This window comes from Embiotoca jacksoni, unplaced genomic scaffold (assembly GCF_022577435.1).
Source record: "Embiotoca jacksoni isolate LCO1_2020_lvr unplaced genomic scaffold, fEmbJac1.0.p SCAF_14, whole genome shotgun sequence".
Lineage (NCBI taxonomy): Eukaryota > Metazoa > Chordata > Actinopteri > Embiotocidae > Embiotoca > Embiotoca jacksoni.
Window position 1 is genome coordinate 4,842,170 of NW_027185274.1, and position 27,812 is coordinate 4,869,981.

Genomic DNA, 27,812 nt, shown 5'->3' on the forward strand with positions numbered 1-27,812 from the left:
TGCATGGGTGGCTTTCCTCTGCTCAGAAAAAAAATATGCAAAGGCTGGAAGGAAAGAGGTGGACAGAATGACAGGAAAGGAAACTGCTCATTAGTATAGAAGCCTACATAGAGACTATACGACTATAAGAAAAACTTAAAGCCAACATTGACGAACAAAGGGCACACGTAAGGCAGCTACTCTCACTAAAGCTGTTTTTATTCTGCATGTCTCCACACCTGTCTGATCCTATTAGACCACAACATGTCCGCTGAACTGAACAATGCTGTAACCCAGGAGATTGTAAAATGATGACCGTTCATGATGAAGAAAATGGGCGTGAAATCACCTGATAATAGAAATTAGATAGGTACTAGAGATTTTAACTTAATCTTTTATAAAATGGTAGTTTTATGCTTAAGGATCTCAGAAAGCTTTAGTATTTTGTGAAATTGTCAAGGACCTCAGCTCTCTCTGTCCCCTCTCCACTAAATACCCCAGATGGAGTAACAAACCACACAGACTGCCCTCCATCATCTGTCCTTCAAACCGGGACAAAAACCCAGAGTCACTTTCAGCCATGTCTTTGTCACTGTCTGGCTTCTGTCTGCTTCATCCAATTCAGAGAGTTTTAAATATATGTCCATCACAGTGGTTTGTTGAGATTTTATTGAAAACTTGTGTAGCCGTCAGAGTATCACTTTGATATTTCCAGTCAACACGTCCTCGAAACGACAAAGTTTCCAACAACTCGCAAAATGACATATTATGTACGAGCATTTTCAGCGCCCTTTACAGGACCAACATGGTTCCTCATACCTAAATGACAGATTACATTTTCCAAATCGACATAAATGAATGTTTGAGCACCAGTGGCAGGTGTACCAGACATTTGTCATCATGGTAACAACAAGAAATATGGTGGTTAGCGTTGGTAAATTGTCCCAGTTGGTTAGGTGTAGGAAAAGATCATATTTTCGGCTACAATAAGTACGTTTGTTGTTGCAATTACTTTATACAGGTTATGTAAGTTAAATATTATGAGTTAAATTAGGTATTTTATACAAAATAGGGCAAACTTTTGTTTTCAAATGGGACTCGAAGTGGCCTGTTGTGTTCCAACCATCCAACCACCCCCAGCCACTACACTAACTTTTTCACTCTTTATACTATCTTACCCATCTTCCTCCTTTGATCCCGTCATATTTATAACAGCCACCAGAGGTCACAATAAATGTAAATGTGGCTCATATTAGGCTGCTTGCACCCATATAGCCATGTTTTAGGGTAGAACAGTGTGCTTCTGATTGAGTCTGCAATTTGAACAAAATGAATTGATTTTTTTTTTTCTCATCATGAATTGAATGACGCATTCATTATTTCAATCCTTTCAAAATAATTGATGAGGGTAGTTTCTGTAATTTGTGGCTGTGTCGAAAAGGAGCCAGAATGGATTTAGCATTCCTTGGTTTCCATTGAAGTTGCAGCTAAAATGATAGTTCATCTTCATCTCACCCTCCTCCATTTCCCCCTCTTGCTGTTTTTTTTTTTCTTCCACCACCTGCTCCTTTCTTTACTCTTTCTACAACTGAACAGTTACAGAAATCACTGTAACAAGTGTCAAGCCACCGTGCCGCTGGTTGTGGAGGAAATAACATGGTAATGAGCCTAATTTGTGCAGCAGGTTGTAGTTAATCTCTATAAACAAGTTCTATTCGCTGTAATGAGGCTGATGAGCAAACGTTTACTGATTTGATTCCCTTGAACAGATGAGATTATTGCATTGGAAAATTTAAAAAGGTCACATTTTTATAATCAACGCAGATTCTCTGTTTGGTTATGTGAAAGAGAACATTTATGAAAAATAAGTGAACAAATAAAAATCTAGTTTGCAGCTAGATTTTTTTTATATATATATATACTCTTTATTTTTTTCTCCAGAATGTACTCTGAGAAAGGTTTGAGTTCAGTTCACGAGAGCCGAACATAGCCAACAGTGGTGTTATGCTCAAGGTACAAGCTGGTGTCCACAGTCAAGCTGAGAAACCAGAGGGGGACAGAGAGAGACAAGGAGGAGAGGCTCAATCAGTCAGGGATTTGTCCTGTATTGATTATGTGTGAACTGGATTCCGACCAGATTTAACCCTTCACTGCTTATGCTGCTTAGCTGAATCCAACGCAATGTTTGCAGAAGGAAGTGTTGTTATAGATTTGTGGGCTATTCGGTCGGCTTGTGTATTTTTGTTTGAAGCAAAGAGATGAATTATAAATGTGGTGCAGGGCATGATAATAGAAGGGGGACTCATGCAGAGACATCATGGACTTTGTAGATCAAATGCATGTAAAAAACTATGTTTTATTGCACTGTGCAAACATTACATGCTTACATTGCTTCTGCATACGGATTGTATTTGTTGTTTGTTCTTGGTCCTGTTTGTTTAGGTGAACTATGGGTAAAGCTCATTTGGCATAGTTTTAAAGATCACATTGTATATTTCCTGTTTTTGGTGAATTATCAAGCTATTAAAAACCATCCATCCTTCCATCCATTATATATACCTGCTTTATCCTGAACAGGGTCACGGGGGCAGGAGCCTATCCCAGCTCACTTTTGAGCGAATGCAGGGTCCACCCTGGACAGGTCGCCAGTCCATCACAGGGCCAACACAGAGACAGTCGTAAACAAAGACCATTCACGCTCTCATTCACACCTAAGGGACATTTGTAGAACCACCAATTAACCTGAGGTGCATGTTCCTGGATGGTGGGAGGAAGCCGGACGACCCGGATAAAAGCCACGCAGGCACACGGAGAACATGCTAACTCCACACAGAAAGGCCCAGGCCCGGATTCGAACCCAGAACCTTTTCTGTTCAAAACCAAATATTATACATGTATTAAAGCACAGAATCACTTACACAGTTTCTGTATATCTTGCCACCTCCTACGGGATGAAGAAAAAGAACAAAGGCAAAACACCAGTTTTATCATGCCGTACTTTCATCTGTCGACTGAACACTCTAGACAGTATCAGCGACTTTTAACTAATCACAATGAACCACTTCTGGATTTTGAAGTTTCTCCTCTCAGTTCTTTCTCGCTGTCCTCATAAGTTGCAACTGTTTTTCTTTGTCAGTGCTGAGTCATCTTTCCTCTCTGTCCTCCCACTCACTCCTTTTTTATCATCCAGAGATACTTTCATTCTTTCTCACACCTGCTTTTCCTCTCATTGGAGTCGATTTGGGAAAAGAAGTGCTGTGTTAACAGATCCAGCAGCTGGATTGAAGTAGAATTGTCTCATCTGTCCCCCCCATCTATATTCAATATGTTTATATTGTAAGGGCCTATCCGTTTTATCAACCTGACCAGCAGTCTGTGATGCCGTGTACAGGGGAACCAGGCAGCTTTGTTGGTTTCTGTGAAATTGTGACATTAATAAGAAATATGTGAAGCTATTGCATGAGTTAAGTGCGAAAACAATTAACCTGTAATTAGCATGGTGCAAATCTGTAGTTGCTATGAGAAGAAACAGGTGCTCAGCAGTGCCCCTCCTCTGCTTCCATCTTCTCCATCACCTCTATTGTACTGAATTGACACTTTAGATTTAACAAGCTTTATTCGTTTTTCTTCTGTTCCGACATGTTCCTGCTTCTTCTTGTCAGCTCTGTCGTTCATGTGTGTTTGTGTGCTGAATAATGTGTACTGTTAGAAATGATGCAGAGTAAAACACGTCTGTCATGTGTAGCCCATTGTTGCAAGTGACACATGTCTATGATTGCAGTCCTGCAGAATATTGTCTTGCAGCCCATCAATTACTTGAGCTCATATTTGTCATTGTGGAGCTGTTTTATACCATAGTAACAGAGATACTTGATTCTGATTGGCTGGGCAGTGTGCATTAAACGTGTAGTTAAACGCATTACAATTTCAATCATCTTGAGCTGAGGTGATAGCAGTGTTTAAGCTTGTAAAAAAGTAAATGTTACTCTTCAAGAACATCAGACATTGTCGGCAATGTTGACCTGCAGAGGAGAATTGTTCTCATAGGACATGTGGAAGTGAACAGCTAAAAAAGTCTGAAGGAGAATTGTAATAAAAAATCTTTAGAGGGGCAGCTCAGATTTTTACTTTCCTAGTCCATTCAGAAAATACTTACAAAACATAAACATAACACTATAGTTGAAGGGTTTGTTCATGGCAAAGTGGAGGAAAAGTTAAGTGGAAAGAACATTTTCAGGTTGTTTTTTTTTTTTTTAAATGTAGTCTTTTCTCTGACTTGAAATTTAAGACCACTTGTATAAGCAATGAAATTCAGATCTCTGTGGAGTGAAGGCCTCGTGACAGAGTCAAACACACTTTAACTAGATCTGAACCAGAAAACAACACTTTGCTCTGCAGTCATTTGGCTCTCTGTTGGAGGCAAATTGTTCAAACCAATGTCTTCAGGGAAGCTCTCATACGTTTTCCATGTTAGCTGAGAGCTGCTGTGTTGCAGCGGAGAGCTCAAATATAACAAGAGCAAAACAGTCATAAATCAAAACGTTCTCAACAGAGTCACAGGTAATCAGCTGGGGTCTGGTGTGATGGAAACCGCTGGGATGGAGTCACTAGAAATAGACAGAGGAGCTCTTTATTCAGGACAGAGACCAACAACAGAGGAAACTAGAAACTGGAGCTCCAAGAGTCATTAGCACTGGAGTGCAATTACGACAGAGTATCTGTAACTTTGTTATAAATGTTCCACTTCTGGAGGTCACAGCACATAGTGGAGGGAGTGCTGCGTAATGTGGTGTCATATTTAGAAGTTAAATCAATGCAGATCTTCTCTGAACTGTATTCTGATACTTGATTGATTGGAAGTCAGGCTCAGACTTTGGCAAGAGCCAGGTCAGCTGTAAAGGAAAGAACACCTTGGTCAATGTTGGGATCCTTACCAGAGGAATGTTGCACCCTCAAAGTCAGAGTGTGTTAGCATTCCAAGGACACTCCAATGACAGCTGAGAGTAGTGTCTGTCAACTGCATTGGCAACCCACAGTGACGTCACCCACTGGTTTGTGAACTTACATTTTTAAGCACTGAAGCTAGAGTTTTGGCCGTCGCCATCTTTTGGAACGATATTTGGAGGAGAAGGCTTGGGAGGAGCAAAAGGTGGATCTGGCTGAGAACCAAAGGACACTGTGTCCACTGACCTATACTGGTAACATGACCGCACCCAAGCCCAAGGCATGTCAATCAAACCCGGCACGCCCCTAAACATACCTCTCTTTGAGGCCGCATATCTAATTAATTCTGGAATTATTTTCAGAAGGACGACCAGAACACTGATCAGAGGGAGTGAATTTAACTATCAGACCATAAAAACTATAAAAAAAATGTTTTATTGACTCAGTATTTCATGGGAGAAGTTGACACTGTTTGAATGGTCTATCGAACCCAGACGGTTCTTGGAGCCAACCTCTAGTGGTCCTCATTGGTATTGCAGCATAAGGCACCTTTACACACTGCTTACCTTTTCAGAGATGGAGACTGTGACTGTTACAACCAGTAGTATGTCCATGTGTGTGTGTGTGTGTGTGTGTGTGTGTGTGTGTGTGTGTGTGTGTACTTTTTTCTCATACGATTAGTTATTCAGCTTCTTTTTATATTCCTGGGGTTTCTTTTTACTATGTTGCTCCCCACAACTCCGGGCCACCCCGGGGACTTAGCAGGGACCATTTTTACATGCAGTCTATGGTCCAAATCAGATGCCAGGCGCAGAGTAGATGTATGATTTCAGTCTATGGACCATTCATCAAGTCACTCTAGGGGGGAATCAAAGCTGAGAGTCTCTAATTGTACACACACGTGTCTGCATTTCCCTGCTTCATACCTTTCATCTCTGTCTACTCTCTAAGGTGTGTTGGATGATTTCCCGGAGAACCTCAGCTTGTTTAGCATTTCCAGCATGCCACATCACCTGAGAGTTGATCTCATGCCTCCCCTATAGTACAACATCCCCACACAGTTACACATTTCCTCCTCGGAGTGACCTCACATCTTCCCCTCACAGTCACCGCAGCCCCAAATTCACCAGCATGGCTCAAGGCTTTCACTCCGACATCCAAAGGTTTGCTGGAGGACAGAAACGCTGTGGGCTGGAAATTAATTATGAATCAAGGCACTCGGAGGTCAGGAGCTTTGACCTTAGCGTTCAGTATCAGACATGAGTGGACTGCGCTCTCTGAAATGAATCTGAATTTTTCTCTCTAATGACTGGAATGTGATGAGGAGGATCACTTTACCTGCAGCACTGATTTCTCTGATTGGACAAATGTAAAAGCTGGAGAAACTGTCTTGCAATTATTCGTTGAAATTAACTGCTACACTCACCCCGTTTCTTGGATCATGTGATGTTAATGTCCTCTTCCAGCACTGGTGAAACTTTTGTATTTTGCAAATATATCAATGACATTAATGTGAAATCATGTTCCACCATCTGCCATAGAGTTACTCAGTACAAGCAGTTATCTGTGAAAAGATGTAGATATTTTTGCAGTTTTTTTTACATTGGGCCATAGTTAAAAAAAACTATGTTTTCTCTCTTCTTTCTATTAAAGTTTGTGTTCTTACTGTGTATACATTTCACACACAGCAGGGCTGATAGCTAATCTGTGATAACAGGGTGTTAACTACTGTGGCTTAGACTCAGGATGTGAAGACAATTGGCTCACATGTCCACACGCACAGCGAGATCAGATATCTTGGAAGTGTCATGAATAATGTACGAAGGCATGCAGTTTGTATATGAAACAAGATTTGATGAGTCTCTGACAGTCAACACTCTCACTTCTCTGACTTTGACAGTAAAATATATTTTCCATTGTGTTGTTTTGATTCCATCTAACCTTTGCCTTCTTTCTATTGCTGCTGGCAGGTTATAATGAAAACAGTAGTTATGTCATCTGTGTCTAAAATACAAATGAACACGGTGATGGAAACAGGTGGGGGAAGTAAATAAACTCTCCAAACACACAATTCACTTGTGATGAGTTATTGTGGGTGGAGGCTTCACAAAAGTTAAACATTATTTTTTTTTTTAAAGGAATAAAAGCTGAGGACACAAACAACACACAAATACAAATAAAAAAAATGCATCTCGAAGCAGAAGTTTTCTTCTATTTGAGGGCAAAGATGTATAAACCAAGTTAGGTGGTCTTAATGTGGTGAGATTTCAGAATGTACCTGGTAGAGAAACATGTGGACTCTTGTACTTGTGAGATAATTTGTATTTTATATTATGTTATAAATAGTGCTATAAATACTGTAAATGTAGACATTTTCTTATCAGAATGGTCTGTATAGACGATATCTTTTCACACATACCCACCTGTTATTTGATGTAAAACTGATTCAGAAACCACTACCTTCTTTACAAAGCAGCAGTCATTTGAGTCTGTGAGTCACTTGTATCACAGCGGTACGGTATCCAGGTAGCACCAAACAACTCACTCAATTTAATCAGTTTCTACTTTTCCTTCATTAACTCGTGTTATTTCACAAGACAGGGTGATCTATCAAAGTTTACAACCCTCTTTAATGGTTACGTTAGGTGGTCTCTTTAATATTAACATGGTAGCAGGGGCTCAGGTGGTACAGCTGAACCCAAAGTCGCTCTCGATGGCGGGCGAGCACGTTGCATGGCATGTATTTGGTGTATTTGGCATCTGCGTGGTGCGTGTCTGTGTGTACATGTTTTTTTATATCCTGGTGTGGACCAAAAATTCTAAACACACCAACCCATGGGGACATTTGTCACTGTGGGAACAGAAATTGAGGTCCCTCGTGGTCCAGACTGCTTTTTGAGGGCTAAACCTTGGTTTTATGGTTAAGGTTAGGGTAAGGGTTGAGGTTGAGGCATTTAGTTAAAATTAGGGTAAAGGGGCGAGGGAATGCATTACATCAATGGAGAATCCCCGTGGGGGTAGTGAAACGTGTCCGTGTGAATGGGTGAACCAGAAGGAAGAAGTGCAATCCATGATGTTTGTGAATGTTTAAATTACTAAAGCTTCACATTTGGAGTCCTTATTATGATATAATTGTTTTACTAAAATAAAACTGAGTGAGCAATAAGTGATTAATAAACCCGAAAGCAGCGGCGTCTGTGGCTCTGTGAGAACTAAGTGCAATAAATGTGCTGTCAGGATTTCTCGGTGTGAACCACCACACTTGTATGCACAGAGATAACTGGCTTTCTTCAGTGAGACCAACTAGATTATTTTCACTTTTAACTCTCACATGGTTAAATATGCTACTAAGCTGACCCTTAAGTCACATTAGAAGCTGTTTATTCTCAGAAACATGTTTTTAATGTTTTAATTAAGCAGCAAAAGTAGAAAACGTGAGCACCAGTATCAGTCACACAATGCAACTGCTCTAAATGCACACGTATCCCACATGAGCACGTATGCTATGTTTAATTCCACTGTTGGAAGAAGTATTCAGAGCCTTTACTACCTAAAACTACCGGCATAACAATATGAAAATACACCAAGTAAAACTCCAGCATTGAAAAAATCCACTTAAGTAAAATTACAGAAGTGTTAGCAGCAAAATGTAGTCAAAGTATCCAAGTTGGGTCCCTCTGACTTATATATTATTATAAAATACATTATTAGATTACAAATCATACTGTAAGCAGTATGTAAGTGTTGTAACTGCTACAGGTGGAGCTAGTTTGAACTACTTTTTATCCAGATTCATATTCAGGGACAGCAGATTAATCTGAGATGGTTACTGGGAGAGGAAAGAAGAAGAAGAAGCATTCTGATCCACCAATCTTGATTATTTGAAAAATGTTTGAAATAAAAAAGAATGTGAGAAGTTCAGATGGGACAAATCACAATTTGCTGGAGCTGTTAACAACTCATAAATATCCGAAATGTGACCCTGACTACACCTTTTGTAAAGCGTCAGAAGCCCTAAATGTTGAAAACCACGTGGTGTAATTTAAAAGCTTGTTATTTTACCCAGTGTCAAATATTGCTCTGAAAAGGAAGTAAAACTGCTAAATATAAATGTAGTGTAGTAGAAATACAAAATATTTCCTTCTGCAATGTAGAGCGGTGCAATTATATAGTATCATTGAAAAACTGCTCAGAATAAATGATCAAGGTTTATATTTGTAGCTTTCATTGTAACCTGAAAATAGATTTAGAGAAAGAGTGCATGACAGCTGCATGGTTATGATGCTGAATGAAATCGGATGGATTTGTCCTAATTAATCCTGTTGTCAGTCCTGAACCACGAAATGCAGTTTTTACTGACCACACACAGACGGAGAGGAACCCCCCTCCCCTCCCCTCCCCTCCCACACACGCACGCACGCACGCACACGCGCGCGCACACACACACACACTTTATCTGTCGGTAAGAGCATCGGTAGGGGTCGCTAATGTCCGTGTGAAAGCAGCAGCAGTAGCAGCAGAATAAGCAGTGTCAGAGTCTCCAGCTCTCGTGTTCAGACTGGGAGTTCATCCTCGGCTCGGCTTCATCTGCAGCGCTTTCTCTTCTGGAAACTAACCGCTGGAGACGGAGCTTCGTCTGGAGGAGCGCGGAGCTGCGACTTAAAGGGCACCATGCGTTACTTCTGGATACACACCGTGTGGATCACCGGCGTCGCTTTCCTCTTTGGATTTCAAGGCAAGGGATCGTTTCATTCTTTTGCATGTCATGTCCTGACGTTTCCCATTAGGAAACAGCCGGAGTTGAGGGGGAAATAACATCTCCAGCGGGGTGTCTAATGTGCGTCGGTGCGTCCGACGCAGACTCGAGTTGCGGAGGTATGTGAGGTGACTTCTGCTCCAGGAAACACCTGACATGGCAGAGAGGTGAGGTGTGCAGTCCTCGCAGTGACGCCTCTGACTTCTTCTGTTCCAGTGGAGCACAGTTTGCTCTAAATAAAGTTAGCGATGAGTGGAGCCGCGCTCAGCTGACGGCGGTCTCCAAGTACAGTAGCGGTGTGGGACACAGAGGAGAGCGACACTGGAGGCTGATGGTGCAGCTGACAGCTCCAGAGGCTCTTCTCAGCACAGTAGTGGAGAAGTGCGGAAACATGTGGAAGGCTGCTGGTCTGTCAGCTCAACAGTTGGAGTTATTTCAGGAGGCTGGTTTCTCTCGTGAGATGTTCGTGCGCAAGTGTCTGTGTAAATTAGTCTCTCAGTTGTAGTTCCAATTCTACTTGAAGCATCTTTAAACACATCTGCTTTCACTTTTACGATTGATATTATCTTTGCCACTGCTCTCATGCTGGTAAGGAGCCAATACGTGTGGAGGTGTCTGTGAGGTGAATGTGGATGGACAAAGAATAAAAAAAAGAAGAAGAAAGGAACAGAAGTTAAAACCATATTTCGTGAGCAAGAGGGATTATGGCTGTAGGAAAAGTCAACAAAACCCACCATGTAACACTTAACTGTGAGTGCTCACATTAAGTCAGTGAGTCAGAGCAGGTAAATCTCTGCTCTGTTGAAACCAAGACACGTGCTGGCTGACATGTCAGACAAAAATGCTCCGTAGTTATTTGAGTTCTGTTTGGCTGGACTGTACATGCTTCTGACTGTCTGTATTTCAATATAAACGACAACCAAATATAAAAATGAGAAATACGGCACTCAAGATTTATCTTTGTGAACAACAGAGATGAGCTCTGTTCATTTTGAATTCAAGTCAGATAAACTATACTCCAATAATGACTCGTCACTGTACAAACTTCATGATTTCCGTATGTCTTGTTGTATATAGTTTGATGCGGTCTCTTTTATATGAATGACATTTTCCAGCATGCCACTTGTTATGTCTCCAAATGGCATTTATTTTTTGAAACGCCTGGACATACTCCTAGAAAAACTATGATAAGGGAGGCTGTAGCTCAGTTGGTAGAGTGGGTTGCACACTAATTGGAAGGCTGGTGGCTCGATCCCAGCTCCTCCTGTCCACATGCCTAAGTGTCCTTGAGCAAGACACTGAACCGTAAAATAATTGCTCCCGATGGTGTACCATCGGTGTGTTGTAAGTCGCTTTGGATGAAAGCGTCAGCCAAATGTAATGTAATGATATTGTTATTAAATTTGATTATGGACTCGGACAGACTTCATACTTTGGTCCAATTGTGTTTTCCAGCTAGTCACTTGCAAGGATTGTTGGGCAAAAAAAAAAAAAAAAAAAAAAAAAATCCAGGTTCATCGTTAAGATTTGTATATTCAGTCCGCTTGGAACTTTTCTCTCATTACTTCACTCATGACCTTCTCTCTCCGTCTCCCACTCCACCTACTTATGACCTCGTGACTGCCCCTGTTTCTTCTATTACTCTGTCCTCCATTATCTCATATCTCTTGTGATTTGAAGCTATCATCTTTTTCTTTGTTTACGTCTATCCTGCAATCATTTTTCCAGTGCTGTGTCCACATGACAGCTGGTAAAATCATTAAGTGCTGGCTGAGCCGTTGTTGCCTCTGAGGAGAACAGCGATGCCCCTCTCACTGTGGAGCTTCTTTCAACTTGTCATCTGCTCTGACTTCAATTGATCTAAACGTCGACCCTGTTTGCTGCTTTTCAAAGTGAAAATGATGAACTAGGGAATTAGATAAACCCGTTTTAAATGGTGGCCAATAATAAAGTCGTGTGCAGCAAATGCAAACTTGGCATTTAATGTGAATATTTACCCTTTAATAATGTAATCAGCTCATCTTCTTTCTTAAGTAGTTAACTTATGTTAACCGTTACTTTTTAATCATGAAGGTGGATCACTATCCAACCTACTCTGTCTCCCGCTAACAAGGCCAGCTGAATTATAAATCATCACTACCGCTGGGTTTGGTTCCCCCATTTATTTTCTTCACTCAATTGAGCAAATAAATAAATAAATACAAGCTCCCTTTATGCAAATACAAAACATTTGTGTCTCTTCAAACACAGTACTGCAGGGGGTCTGTAAGTGGTTGTGTTTAATAAAGTAAGAGGCTTTAAAAACTCATTTATTACTCCCTCATATCAACACGACACAAGAAACGAGCTTTCAAAGAGCTTTAACGAGCCTTGGAAATGGATCATATTTTATGAAAGGACATTTGAATAAAACAGTCGTCTCCTTTGTTTTGTCATACAATCACTGCCAAGGTTGTGACCAGAAATAGCATAAGCTTATTACTTCCCTTGTCAATGCATCAGCATGTATTTGTACTACAATAGTGGGACATGCTTGTCAGTCTTATTTCTTCATGTTTGCTGGTTTTTACATCCTCATCTTCCTCCCCTCGGCTGCAGGTCTTACCAGATAATGTGCTGTAAAAGTTGCGCCTCAGTGGTTCTGACATCTTTTGGTGGTTGGCGCTCTGGCCTCGGTGAGCTGAGAATCCCTGACAACAGAATCATGCAAACAGAGGATGTGTTTTCTTTGGCGTCAGAGGACTTCATGGCTGATTTTGAGTGAGAGAAATGTATCTGTCATTGAAGCTGGACACTCCTCGGACTCTGGTGGTGGTTTTCAGATAAATTATTTGTGTCCACAGGTTTCAGGCTGTTCAGCTGTCTGTTATCGTATCTCTTACCCGCTGAAACACATTTCTTTGATTTCAAGAGGCAAGTGAGCTCACTCTTCTCCCACATATTGAGACCTCTTTTGTCAATTCTCATTAAAACAAAATTAAGGTTATCTCGCTCTTGGCATTGCTGATCAGGTCTGTTGTAATTTGGCTGCAAACAGACATCATTTGGTAGAAAGAGTGGCAATAATTCGGTATATAGGGTGTTTCTGTGGTTGCCTGGGGGTGCATGCTTTTCCACTAAAGTCTGTGGTAAAGAGGCATCATTTCACCAGCATAACAAATCATGAAAAACGACAAAATCAATCCAATGCTTTTGAGTCCTTGAACTAGAAGTTTAACAAAATCAACCACCTCGTTTTTTTTTTCTTAATCTGTGTTGAAAAAATGAACTAAATCTCCGACATTTACATTATCTTGGATTTGTTTTACCTATTTTCTAATATTACATATTACCTACTTTTACCCAACATTACTGCAGTTAGGGCTGTGTGATTCTGGATAAAAAAAAAAAAAAGAGTATAATGATTTTCTTGCATAGAATTGAGACAATTTTTTTTTTTTTTTTAATATAAATGTTTAATACCTTCATTTACCTGCTACAGAAGGAAAGGAACCTGATGTTGGACTACCTACTCTCATGTGGTGTAATGCTGTGTTGTCATTAATTGAGGGAGAACATAGAAGTGCGTGTTGTGATGCAGATGATGTCCCAGATGAAAATGCATCAGAATCACTGTCATTTAGAGATACCATTGTCGAGAGGTATGCATCGAGATGGTGTTTATAATGCTGCAGCCCTAACTGAAGTCATACCCCCCTCAATATGGCAAGCGATTTAAGGCAACTGTATAATGGAAACAATACCAGTACCCCAGAGGATTAACGTGGACAATTTATGTGTGTATGGTGGGTAATCATGTGCACAATTGCTGTTTTTGTTGCCCTATGTTGTTTAAGCATTTCTTTAATGACAATTCACAATGCCCTGAAGCTGCATATACGTATTCTAATACGTACTTATTGATGTAATGTGTAATTATGAATGACTGCAGCTCTGTGTGGAGAAGCTCACACGATGCATAATTTATGATACTGGTATTTATCTGATTAGATAAATGGGCTATTTATAGTGAAACATGAGTTAAACTTTAAATATGTTGCACACTACGGAACTAAGCTATAAACTGCAGATTACTTAATACCACACCAGTGTGAGCTCATTCAAAATATTATGTTCTGCTGTACAGTATTCTTACATTGGTTATATATAATAATTTTGGATCTGCTGTTTGTCGTCTGTGGTCCAGGATGATGGATATTAAAGCTCTTTTAGATGGGGAAATGTCAACTCAAGATGTTGTTTTTTTTACGTTCAAAGCTCAAGAGTTCTCACACGGGGATGAACAGTTACAGTATTTAAATGTGAATGCTATCCCTTTCAAAGTCGTCTCCTTGTGCAGCGATACAGCGCTCCCGGCACGCCTGCCATGCTTGGAACGTTCCCTGAAAGTCCCATTCTGTAAGTTCGTCAGGCACCATCTGCGCTGGATCTCCTCCACAGTGTCAAAATGACGACTCTTCAGCTTAAACGTCATTTTGGGGGACAGAAAGAAGTCACGGGGAGCCAAATCCGGCTAGTGGGAGGTTGTGTTGCTGTGGGCGAGAATCTTTCTGTGACCGTTTGAGAACCAAAGTGCCATCGTGCCACAGATCATGTCATCTGCGCCTAATGTTTTCCCCCAGATGCCTCAGGATCTCACAGTAGAAGTCAGCTTCGACAGTCTGACCCTGAATTCAAGATTTAACCTTAATGGATTTCGATATTTTTGCCAATTCATTTACACAATAGACACAGTTTAACCCTTCTGTATCTGTAGTTGTTTCTGAACAGAGGGTCAGTACTGAAAGGTTTAGGATTTGAGCAGCAGTTTTTACTCACATAGGGATGTGCTTCGGGCTGTATTGATACCTACAACAATATTAATGTTGGTTCTGCTTCCCATTACTCATCAAAGAAAGAGCATAATGTGGAAGAAATTAACCTATTCATGAATTCCTTTTATTCTATTCCTTTCTTGTGTGTGTCCCATTTCAATACGGTCAAATTGTGGCTGTTTAATAACCATAATGTCGCCCCCTGCTTTATTCTACTGTCACATTTATGCATGAAACGGAAACAATCAAGCATGAAACAGAACCAGGCTGTGGTGAATAACTTGCTGTGTAAATAGACTATGCATAAATGAATCCTCCTTCTGTACGTGACAGTAAGACTGACAACAAAGTGGCATCCTCTATTCAGCTGTGATTGCATGCAGGGTGCTTCTTACGAGTACCTGCTGCTTGTAATTGACATATTAACTGCTAATGTAGCACAGATCATGATGTCTACTGCAGCTTCTCCAGGGTCTGGCAATATAAAACTAAGCTATCATGTAGCACAAAGGCAAAACAACTACAGTGACAGAAATGATTAAGATTGATGTATCTCATGGTTGTGAGTTTCGAAATGGAGAGATGCTCCTTTTATCTCCCTTTATTCCATGATCAAAATACACTGGACAGAGACAAGAGAACAGAGACAATGATTGTTCAAAAACAACAACAAAAAAGAAATAATAACAACAACAAAATATAAAATAACTTCACCTAAGCACGATATAACATTTCATTTATTGACACTGTTTCTTTGTCAGCAAACATCGGTGCTGACAGTGTTTCTCTGTGGCATTGAACCAATACATTTCTGGATGTTTGTGTCTATACTGAGGAGTCAATAAAAATCAGAGGTGAGACTAGACGGCATTATAGGATTACAAGATTTAAGCTTTTTCCTTGGCTTAAGTGTTTACCCATTAAAACACATCCACATATTCACTTTCTGTTAATTCTTCATTCAGACAGGTAATCCAGTTGAGAAGAGCACCTCTGTTATAGGGTCATGCATCCTTTGAATGATTATGTCACTTTTTTTGGGGGGATGATGAGTGGATTAAGATGTTTACAAAGGAGATTTAAGGGCCGATGCTAACAGTATTATTCAAGTGAAATAGAATCTGTCGTAATCATAAATTCTGGTGAATGTAATATCTGCAGGTTTGTTAATTTAATGATGCCCCACAGCAGATTATGGAGCTCAGGAGTTGCAGTGGCGAGAAAAAAAAATTAAAAAAAATGGTCAGAGATGGACATGAATTGATCCCATGTTTGTGAACAAGTCTGTTGCAAATTCTGCTGGACACTGTGCACATGCTGTAGTGATCAAAGCCAACTGCCGTGATTAGTTTAACTTGCAATTGTCTGTGCAGACATGCCAAATTCGATTTTGTTTGGAGTGCACTGCTGGTGGTACTGGGTGGGCGGACAGAGATTTTACCGTGGCTCTGTCTGGATCTGCAGGACCGCAGTCAGGCCAGAGTTAGAGGACACCCACACACACACACATTTGCGGAGTCTCTTGAGAGCAGAGTTAGCTTTCAGCCAATATTTGAACAGCACTGCCAGAGTACTGAATTCTTTGCGGATGGAGCGGGTGAAGGAGAAAATGCTTGAGTCAGGCTGTCTGTCAGCAGAGACGACGGGATCATAGACTGTCAGAGAAGAGCGAAAGGCAGTATGTGTGTCGTTTGAGATGTCTTTTATAGCCCTCCTACATCCGCTATGGGTGTCCCATCAGTTCAGATTGATGCTGTCAAGCACCTTAATGATGTCTGTCTGCACAAGCAACAACTAGCACACTGAGGAACAAGCACACCACGCACACACTCACCGACAGTTTTATGTAAGATCGCAGAGTAGTGAAAGTAATGCAGTCAAAGTTTGACTGAAGCTGAGTGCAATACACAGCCCGGTTTCCAAAGACGTTTCGATGCTGTGTAAAAATCAAAATCAAAATCGAATGGGATGATTTGCAAATCATGTAAATCCATATTTAATTGATATATACCAAAGACAACATATCAATTGTTGAAACTGTTGTTGTTGGCTTATTATGGAAAATATTAGCTTATTTTGAATTTCCAGGGAAGGCCTTGCTTATTACAGCAAAACTACATTCTGCACATATTGCAACAGCATGGCTCCGTAGTAGAAGTATCCAGGTGCTAAACTGGCCTGCCTGCAGTGCAGACCTGTCACCCATTGAAAACATTTGGCACATCATCAACGGAAAATACCACAAAGAAGGTCCTGAACTGTTTAGAAGCTGCAATCCTATGTCAGGCAATAATGGGACAATATATCACTTTCAAAACTCCGGCAACTGGTCTTCTCAGTTCTCAAACGTTTACAGTGTTGTTGTTAAAAAAAAAAAAAAAAAAGGGGGGGGGAGGTACTCACAGTGGTAAAGATGTTCCTGTCACAACTTTTTTGAGATGTGTTGCTGCCACGGAATTCAATATGAGCATCTATTCTTCATAAAACTATAAAATGTCTCCGTTTTAATATTGTATATGTTGTTCTGTTTTCAATTAAATATGGGTTTATATGGTTTGCAAATCATTACATTTGGTTTTATTTAAATTGTACACAGGGTCCCAACTTTATTAGAAATTGGTTTGTATCAATGTGGGAGGATTTTTCCTAAATTAATTTACTTATCACTAATTGATGATTTCCCACTTGAGAGAATAAGTGCAAAACAAGTGTCAAATACGTAATTTGGTCAAAACCCACTGGGTTCTCTGAGATTGGCACAAGCTGACTTCAGGTTAAGGCACCAAATGATGCGGTTAGGTTAAGGAAAATATCATTGTTTGGTTTAATTTTGACAGAGTTGCAATTTGATTAGTTTTAGGAACCAAAATTACTTGGTTAGGATTTGGAAAAGCTCATTATTTGGGTTAAAACAGGTAATTTTATTCAAATACAAATATGTTTGAATCCTGTGTTTGTTCCATCCATCTACCATGAATCTCCCACTCTGCTCCGTCACATGACTTCATTCTTCGACCTGGATGGTTGCTGTGCTGAAGCCAAAGGGCACCTTGTGCTTATCTTTCTTTTGCCAATAGCTTTGACAAAATGGCAGTGTTTGATGCCCTGGGTTAAAAAAAACAAAACAGGTTGGACTATCACAATTTAATTTTTTTTCCACATAATCGGTTATAGATTAAAAAAAATAAATACATTTTATGTCCTCCTTAAACTAATCAATTTTAATATGGACTAGTAGATAGATAGATAGATAGATAGATAGATAGATAGATAGATAGATAGATAGATAGATAGATAGATAGATAGATAGATAGATAGATAGATAGGTAGGTAGGTAGGTAGGTAGGTAGGTAGGTCAGTAGGTTGGTCGATCGGTCGGTCGATAGATACTTTATTAATCCCACATAGGGAAATTATTGTGTTACAGCAGCATAAAAAAAAAAATGCACATTCTATACAATAAAATAAGATAAATAATAATAAATAAACTAAACTAAACTAAGCAAAACCTAAATGTTTTTCTTCTTTTTTTTTCTTCCATGTTTAATGTGTCCTGCCTCCCACTATCGGTTCAGTGAGTTCCCTGACAAGGTGTCCGTCTCATTACATTATGTAAAAGACATCAAGTTAAACCATGAATGAGCCATTGTGTGTACCTGCGTAGGCTGGGCTGTGGCTCTGTTTGGATTCAAAGTTGTTATATACAACAATGCATCTCTAGAGGCACAAGTGTCGTGATATTAACTTGAGAAGTGTGTCTACATTTGTGCAGGACCTTGTGTGTTTCAGAACATATTTTAGTATTCATTATGCCTCAATGACAAATGATTCAAGTTGGTAGTCAAAGGTCAAGGTCACTGTGACATCACATCCATTTCCCATTGTGAATGTAATATCTCTGGAATGGCTTGAGTTTTTTTTTTTTTTTCAAATGTATGACAAATATTCAGTTGGATTCAAGGATATGAATTAGATAGTGGGGGTCAAAGGTCAAGTTTATTGTCATCTCACATTGACCCATGCTCTTGAGGGTGATATCACAGGAACAGCTTAATGGAATTGCTTTAAATTTGGCACAAATGTTCACTTCGCCTCAATGATGAAATATTTACAGTTTGGTGTTCAAAGGATACTGGGACCCCATAAAACACATTATTTGGCTGGAACTCGATAATTTATATAATGACAACATTTAACATAAATATCTAAACGGATAAGATTGTTAAATGATAACAACAAGAGGTCAACTTCATTTACGTCAGATGCTGAATCGATGCCACTCATCTTGGGTTCCCATTTAAAAACTGTGGTGGAATTTCTGTATTGTCAGGATTGAAGATGTCTATGAAGCATCCACTAACTACTGTTGGATCAGCTTTTGCAATCCACTTCTTTAGCAAAGCATGTTAATACATTAACAATTCCTTCAGAGTCTTTACTACATATATCACCTGAGTTTGGACGGCTATGGCTGGAAACGGCTACTTGAGTGGATAATGGAGGAATACAACCACAAGGCAATGATTCTAGTTTAATAGCACTTTCAGTACAAAATACTGTAGAAATAATGGAAAAATGCAAATTCACCCTGAGCTGAAAACAGAATGTGTTTAGTGGCACAGATGTTGATATGTGTTGTGTTGATTGACATTAAAAATAAAAAGGAAGCTTTATCTTAGAAAACATAATCAAGAAAAAAAATATAATTGAAATTGGACTGGCCATGATGACAGGCCCGTCATATTTGCCAGTGTTATATGCAGGACAACAGATTACCTTACAGTATATTATGTATATTACCATTATAGATCCAGAAATGATTTGGCTCAAATTCTGGGTTTAGTTACTAAAGTGGTACTGTATTTTTTGCAAATCATTCCCATATAATGTCTTAAAGTGTGGACCAGCATGTGACCCACCCACCCTCTATCATTTCCTTTGTCACTTCATATTCCCTACTCTGTTTTTGCTGAACTGTATAACACCACACCTGACACGCTGATTGTCCTTTCAATCAGCCAGCCACAATCCAGACCTCTTTCATGATTGTCCCCTTATGTACTCTCCATACCTTTTATAAATTTACCATTTGCCATTTTAATATTATGTGTACCAAGGACCCTAAAGCAAATCATCTTAGGTTTAACCTGTTTTTACCTGCTGTCAGTTGAGTAATTCTCCCTGACTAATTTGCTCTAGACTGTGTGTTTAGGCTTGGTGAGAGGTTCTCCTGTGATTTCCATCCCAGCCTCTGAACATAGCATCAGACCTATTCTGTGATTCATTCGGTTTGTACCAGACTGTGAGTCTCTGATGTTAAACATATTTATATTTGATTTATCCAACCACTCAGTTGTGGCTAACAGCTTTATGAGAAGCTTCATCTACCCCCAGACAACAATGTCTTTGTCTGACGTAAAGAGGGCTTGTTCTCTCTTGGGCTTTTTGGCTGGAGGGCCTAACATCCCACGTATGGAAGTAGAGGAATGAAATGACACGAGGGAGAAAAGGTTGGATGAAGATGGATAGCAGACAGACACAGTGTTCATTTTCTCCCAAAGCCAGGAGTTTGAAATGCTGCAGAGGAGTTTGGAGACATGAGCAAGCCTCAGGGAGGATTTTATGGAAACCAAATATGTGTCATTCCTCGGCTTCATACCTCTGCTGTCAAACTTATTTTTTGATGCACATTTCCTCCCCCTGATGTCCTGATCTGCTTTAGAATATGCATGGATAATTTACCGGATTTGTTTTTGTTGTTTTTAAAAGTTTGTATTCATTTTGGATTTGCTCAGAATTAATTTTAGTTCAGATTAGAATGATGCTACAGGTGCTAGTGACAATAGTTTTGAGTTCATCAGTCTTTAATAACAGTAATTTCCACCGCTGGTAATGTTAGTGGTTTTTTGCCAAATTGTCAAATCATCTTACTGCAGTTCCATTATTTCATCATTTTCTCAGTCAGTCGGTATTTAAATTTTGAAATCTTCAGACATATAATTTGGAGTTATTCAGTAGTGATAATAGAAGGTTTAATGGTTTTAATTTCTAGGTGGAAATCTCAGTCACCACAGGGAGGCTACTGATCACTGTTTGGAGTCAATGACTATGTTATTCACAGATATGGTCTGCTACTAATATAACTTTTTTTTTTTTTCTTTTTTAATTTTAATGACCGAACATGACAACAGTATGAATGTGCAAACTATTGAGATGCAGGGAAAACTCCGCAAGTTAAATTAGCAGATCATCAGTCTAACACAGTCCACTGATAAATAATCAATAGCCAGATGGATTGAGTTGGATGTCGGGCGTGCAAGCACAAGCAACGGCATTCATCTCAAAGATGAAGCTAAATGCATGCTTCCCTTCAGCTTTATCCAAGGCAAGGGTTTTATAAGTTAGATAGCATTTTTTGAGCCGGAGTTAACTGTGCAAGTGAGTTCCTCCTTCTCTTTTTCTGTACGTGCAGCTAGGCAGTCAGGCGGGCGGTGGTCAAGGGTGAATAGTTTTTTGCTTGGAATTTCCATTTCTAATTTAAAGTTAAGCGACCTCCAGTGATCGTATAAATAACAACAATGCAAGAAAAGATAAATTTCAGATGAAGTCTATAAAATGTGAATTTTTCCTCGTTAGGTTGGGTGTTCACCTCCCATTTCCAACCACGTTGGGACAGTTTTTGTTAAACTATGTTTACTGTTGCTTTGATAACAATGCTTGCATAACTTTAATGGCATTGTAACTTTGACCTACAACATTTCAAGTCATCATTTCAACCCAAACCATCATATTTTATTAACCTTAATCAAGTGGTTTTGCGCATAAAACTAACCCGGGGCAGTAATTCAGGAAACACGCCTTCTCATACATGAGGCTTATTGTTTAATCAACACTTAATGAATATATATTATTTTACACTGGTGATTTTCAATTAGACTTTGCACAGGGTGGATGCACTCTTTTCATCAATCAAAAAGGCACTTTCTTTGAAATTGTTTATCAGAAATGAGTTGAACCACCCCACAGAGGTTGGTAATGACTTTGTGCAATATGACTTGAGGGGGTGAGGATATGTGATGATCCTAATTTGGCCAAACTACGTCTTATTTTGCATCATTATGTCCTCACTCATCAGGGGTTTCCCTAACAATTAAAATATGTCTCTCGTACCTCTTCACCCATGTCCTTTAGTGACATGGCTCAATCATAAACTGCTGTGTCCTGAAATGGTGTAACTTAAATGTTTTCAGAAATTTGAGATTAATAAACCACAACACTGTTAAACACATATTTGGCCAAACAGATTTCTAAATCTAACAATATCTGTTACATATTTTTGCATAAATGAAACATTAAATAATTTAACACCTTGTTAACACGTTACAGGTGTCGCTAAAATCTTAACATTGAAATGTGAGTTTTGAATATTTATGACCGTTGTCATTCTAAAATGGGAATACAGTCTCATCAGTGTCTGCTGTAAAATTCACTGAAGTGTGGTGTGTTTGAGTTCATTGGGTTTTGTCACTTCTTCTCTGCATCTTCCCTGTGACACAACGGGTTTGACGAGGAGTCACTACCATAGCACACAATGCTAAGTAGTTATCAAATCCAATGCACCCATGGGTTCAGCTGGGAGGAGTAACACTTGTCTGATTTTGCCTTACGGGTCTCATTTGTTAAGAAAAGATTTGAGGAAGGAATAATTGTCTTCTTTTGGCAGAAAATGAGTTTGTCGGATTTTCATTCCTCCTGTGGTTTTAACATCTGTAGCTGCTGTAGAAAAAGCCTCCTCTGAGAGCTTAGACATCTCTCACTGTGTTTGTAGCAGTAAATATATCTTGCAGTAGAACTGTAAATTCAAACAGAGGCATAAATTCACAGCAGTGTGTGTTAAATAGATTTTTATACAGATCAGCAAATTGTAGAAATGTTACCTCACTGTGTTTTCTCTTGGGACACCTTAAATGCACCATTCAGCAAAATGTAAAGTGAAAATATTCAATGTATTTCATAGCTGACCAAAAAAAAATGATATATTAGGTGTATCATTGTGGGAAATGCATGAAATGTGTCTGTATTTACAATCTGCACTCCTCTATTCTTCTCTTTGTCAGGTAAGAGTGAAATTTATCCTGCACTGAATCTGTTTGCATCAGATAAGACTCCACATTCAGCCATACAGAGACCACCTCTATCATTTGTCTTTACAGTACTGTTGTTAAAGACAGTTTTTTTTGTGGCGAGTCTGATCCCTGAGAACTGACCTCCATCATTTATATCCACAGCCCAGAGCTCAGCGAGAGGAGTGCGTCATATGTAGCCCTATAATCTGTTCGTTGTTGTCAGGTACTTTGAATTGGTCTGAGTGATACAGTTTAACACTGTGAAGACGAAGAGGTCTGCAACTTACCTCAATTTAAGTTTCAGAATGTGCTGATGTGTGTGAAAATGATAAAATCCTAGTTTATCTACTCCCGCCTTCAGCCATACACCACATTTATTGTATTGACACAGTGGCTGCCTCTCCTGCAGATCACACACCATGGAAACACCAAGATGGAGCTCTGGGACATGTTTCACAAAGATGTTTAGGACTAGTGTTAGTGTTTTACTGCAACGTGTAGTGTATTTTTTGTCTTGTTTAAACCCATTTCATAAAATTGGTATTGAAAAAAGTATCAGGTAGGAGCCGGTATGGAAGTCAAGGTATTAAAACAGGTATGGACATTTTTGAAAGATACCCAACCCTACTTAGAAGGTGTCTAAATTTCACTACTAGATTAGTCTAATGCAAACTAAGCACGTTCACGAAAATAAACACTGTCTTGAATTTGGCTTCGCTACACCCATACTAAATTTGAACGATGCCCTGTGTTATCATGGTAACAATCCGTGACTCATGCTAACAGTAGTATACCAAAAAAACTACCAAAAAGCTCTTCTTTTTTTTTCACCGTTGACAAACTAAATGCAACCATAAAAATATATCTACTGCCTGACATTACCCATCTTCCCTTAGCTGTCATGTGCCTCTATCTCCCTGCCAGGTCGGTAGGCTGATGTTAGTAGCAATACTCTGAGATGTATCACTCTTAACCCACAAAACTGCTCTTTCCTGTCATGCGAGTTTGCTGTGGCTCTGATGGTAGACCCACTAATCGCAGGGTCGGTGGTTCAGTCCTCGATTCCTCCTGTGTCTTGCCCTGGTGTCGACCCAAAGTTGTCCCCAATGGCAGGTGAGCACCTTGCATGGTGGCTCTGTGGCCACTGGAGTGTGAATGTCTGGGTAAGGGAGGCAAGCGTATAAATATTTCTATAGTTTATCTTCTTGTAGTACTGTACTGTACTGTAGATCTTCAGCAACATTTTTTGTGGTGTCCCCAAGCTTTTCTTTGTCGTCGCCTTTCAGTTTAGTTGTAATTTGTTTTAAATGCTTTTCTTTTCATTCCATCTTTTTGAACATCTTTGAAGCTCCTGTCAATGGTGGGATTTACACAGATTACTGCCCACGTTTTCGGCTGGAGTGAACAGAGCTGTGTGGTTTGAAGCAGTGGCACAGTCCGCCATATATTTATGATTAGTTTGAAATATACAATTGTCTACCCAGAATTCATAGCAGATAAGTCCTACTTAGGACAGTTTAGAACGACACAGATTTGAGCAACAGATGCATTTTGACATCAGTGCAGTCTATTAGTGTATCTTTGTGAAACCAGGCATCTCTCCCTTCCCAATGCATCTTCTTTCTTCGTCGGGTCATGCGTCACCACCAGCCGCCGCCACAAATACCTCCTAATGCACTCCAGTAGGAAAGATGCTTCAGAATTAGATTAGGGAGCCACTGATTGCTACATAATTAGACAGTCAAGGCAGGCTGATGTACAGCAATGGTACACAGTCTCTCTAATCCTCTTGGTGGGGCTCTGTGTTTGATGGCATACACTTTGTTCGGGACAGAAAGGCTGCCTTTCGTCTGAGATAAGATTTATTGCTTTTGTTGGTTTTGTTTTGACTTGTTTGTCTCTGCAGTCTAGCTTTCCGCCTCTAGTTTTTTTTTTTTTTTTTTTTTCACAGCACTGACACTCAACAAACTGTGGGAAGAACAAAATGTGGCCTGGTTTTACTGTTGGGAAGCATAGTAATATGATATCATATGAATTGAGAGAAAACAGCCAACCACGAAATATGTGTTTTTTGTACTCCAGTTCTCTGGCATTGTTCAAAGGTATGCTAATATTAGAAATATTTAGAAGAATTGATCAACCTCTTGACTGACAAATAAAAATGTAAGGCTAAAGGCCATAACTCTGATATATATGCGTGTTTACTTAGTCTCTCATTGCTGGACCTATTTGGACCATACTGTGCCAGTGCAGGAGAATGTTCTGCCTGCACCCATATATCGTTGTTATTTGGTGAAAAACAATGCTTTGGATCGGTTGTATTTCTTGAAACCAAGCATAATTGTCTTGGGCAGCACGAAGCCCAGCAAAATAGTATCGTAGTGGAACTTTTTTTAGTGAAACATTTGCACATGGGTAGGCACACTATGGCTTTAAAATCTCTTAATTCCCACTTAAGACCAAAAGGAAACCAAGCAGGCCTGCCTTATTGCATGATCCACATCTTCATCAAAACTTGTCATTTTCAGCGTATAGGTTATTAGCTCTGAGATTGTTGTAGTTGTTTCCTGTTGCAACGGTGACACACAGATACAGCTGAAGTGGAGGAGAATGACGACCAGCAGTTCACCTTCCGAAATGTCAAATATGCTGAAGAGACTGAGTTCCGGTTGTTGATGCGTCAACGTTACACTGGACACTACACCCCACTGTCTTGGTTATCCCCACACTAATCTTCCTCAAGAGATAAAGCCCTGATGCTTGTTATTGTCAAGACTAATAGACAATAAAAGATAATGAAACCAAATGTCTGTAGAAATAGCAACAGCTTAGACTCATTTATATTTAATGAAACATTATTTAACACAGTCTCATAGTCTCCACAGAGACACGGTTGTATGCCATGCTCTGGAGGAAATATCTGAAGACTAATTTTTAAACTTTGTACATCCACTGTTAGACATATTAATTATGTCACTTATGTTACATTTATCCACTGCTGCTGTCACCTTGTTTGAACTACTTTCCACACTCTTGTGGAAGTTTATGTTTTTGTTTTTGTTTGTTTGTTGTCCTTGTTGACAGTTCTTACTTTTCTGGGTGCTACATTGGGAAACTTTATCACTTTGGATAAAATGTCTGTTGAAGATCTATACCCAGTCTATCCTGTTGTAGAGGGCTCTTTGGTCTCAAGTATCTTCGCAGCATTACTCGCATTGCAGTGGAAGTGTGTGTTTGAATAGGACCAAAGTGAGCCATTGTTAAAATGAGATGCGTGTTATGACAGCTTGCTGTGACAATATTGAATTATTATATTCCATTAATTTAAAAACACTACGAGATCAGTGTCATAATTACAACAGTTTACTCAGGTGCTTATCAGCACTGCCTTATGTTTGTGTGTGTGTGTGTGTGTGTGTGTGTGTGTGTGTGTGTGTGTGTGTGTGTGTGTGTGTGTGTGTGTGTGTGTGTAAAACATCTGCTCCACAATTCAAGTGTAGCAGCACCTGCAGGAGGATTTTAATGGCACCCTGCCAGACATGGCTATCTTCGTGTTTTGTTGTTGTTGTTGTTGTTGTGTGTGTGTGTGTGTGTGTGTGTGTGTGTGTGCGCACATTTGTGTGCGTGTGTAATTTCAGAACAGAACAAAACACAGTCCCAATATATTGGCAGTTCATTGATGCTTTTGGTTTTAGTTTCCCTTAAAACCCTCTTCAAATGATCATTAATCATAGTTGCGGTGGCATCTTTTGTTGTGTGCATCATGTGTGTGATATCTCAATGATATGCATGCCCTCTGTTCTCTCCTGAAGTCTCCAGTGGAGACTTATTGGCAGTGAGCGTCTCTCAGATGCTGCTCTGAATCATTCAGGAGACTCCCAGAGAGCAGAACTTCATCAGTCAAACACAATTGTGTAACCTTTTGTTCTTCTAATGGTTCAGCCTCCTTTAACATGTTTCTCTGACAGTGATTCATTTATTTTCTTCACATAAGGTGAACAATAATTTACATCAAATAATTGAACACCTTAGTGAACAACAAATTGGTTGGTCTTGAATAATCAACAGAGAAGGCGCTAATTAGACATTGTTTAGATTGAAGACATAATTAACGTGGACTTGACTGAGTGATCGGCTCCATTAACCAGTTTTACTTGAATAAAGCACTCATGGTGTGTTGTTACTCTGAACCAAACCAAACACTCTGAAGCATTTGTTAGCAATGTCACATTCATCACAGTTTATATAATGTGCTATGAAAATTGTCAGTGCAACATTAGGGTTTATCAGCGGTAGTCAGAGCTGCTTCATATGATGTATCACTGCTACTCCGGAAATGCTGTTGTTTCACAGTAATGGGTTTACAGTATTACATCATGAACACAGCAACGTTTCAACATGAGATGAATGACAGCCATGTTGCTGCTGTTCACTGTGACTGTGGATAACCAGTCGCTATTGTTTATGGGTAGTGACACGCTAAAGTAGAGCTCAGATGATTGATGAGGCGTCTTCTTTGACAGTTTCTATAAAAAGCTGGCAGTCCACAACCTGAGGTTCTTCTGTCCGTTCCTGCAGCCTCCAAGCTGTCAATCGTCTCTCACACACTTTCAGTCATGAGGGGTTCAGCTGTCTAATGCCTGCGTGTGACAGTTAGGAAATATACAGTAATAATAATATTAGCAGTCAGTCCACAGCCTGACACTTACCTGTTCACTTCACTCGAACATCGCTCTCCTCAAGCTGCAATGAAAACTTTATTAAGGTCATTACACACACAGTCCAGTGATCATACACACATATTCTGTATACACATACACACATCTTCACATCATTCCCCTCACATGGGCCTTAGGAAATACGGAAGCTAAATTAGCAGAATAAATAAATATCAAACATCTTGATCCAGTTAGTGCAGCCTCACAGCAACAAAGCTCCCAACACCTCTTTATCTTGACTGTGTCCTCTGTTTATCAGCATTTGCATAGCTGACTGACCAATCATGTGTGATTCATCTTGGTATTGTTTCTCTAGCAAGTAGCCCTGAGGGTTGAAATTGGCTGTTTATTGCTCATATATATACATATATAAATATATATGTATGTATATATATATATATATATATATAATTTTTTTTTTATATATATAATAAAAACATAATATATACCATGTATTATAATTTGTTTCTCGGTG

General features: G+C 39.6%; 1 protein-coding gene across 1 annotated transcript in view; it reads left to right on the forward strand.

The window, feature by feature from the left end:
• The first annotated feature begins 9,477 nt into the window (after window positions 1–9,477).
• lsamp (limbic system associated membrane protein) overlaps window positions 9,478–27,812 on the forward strand; it is a 433,437-nt gene continuing 415,102 nt past the window's right edge. The window contains exon 1 of the mRNA XM_069147561.1: window positions 9,478–9,658. Within this exon, the coding sequence (XP_069003662.1) occupies window positions 9,595–9,658 (64 nt within the window). The 5' untranslated portion in view covers window positions 9,478–9,594. The remainder of the gene's footprint in view (window positions 9,659–27,812) is intronic.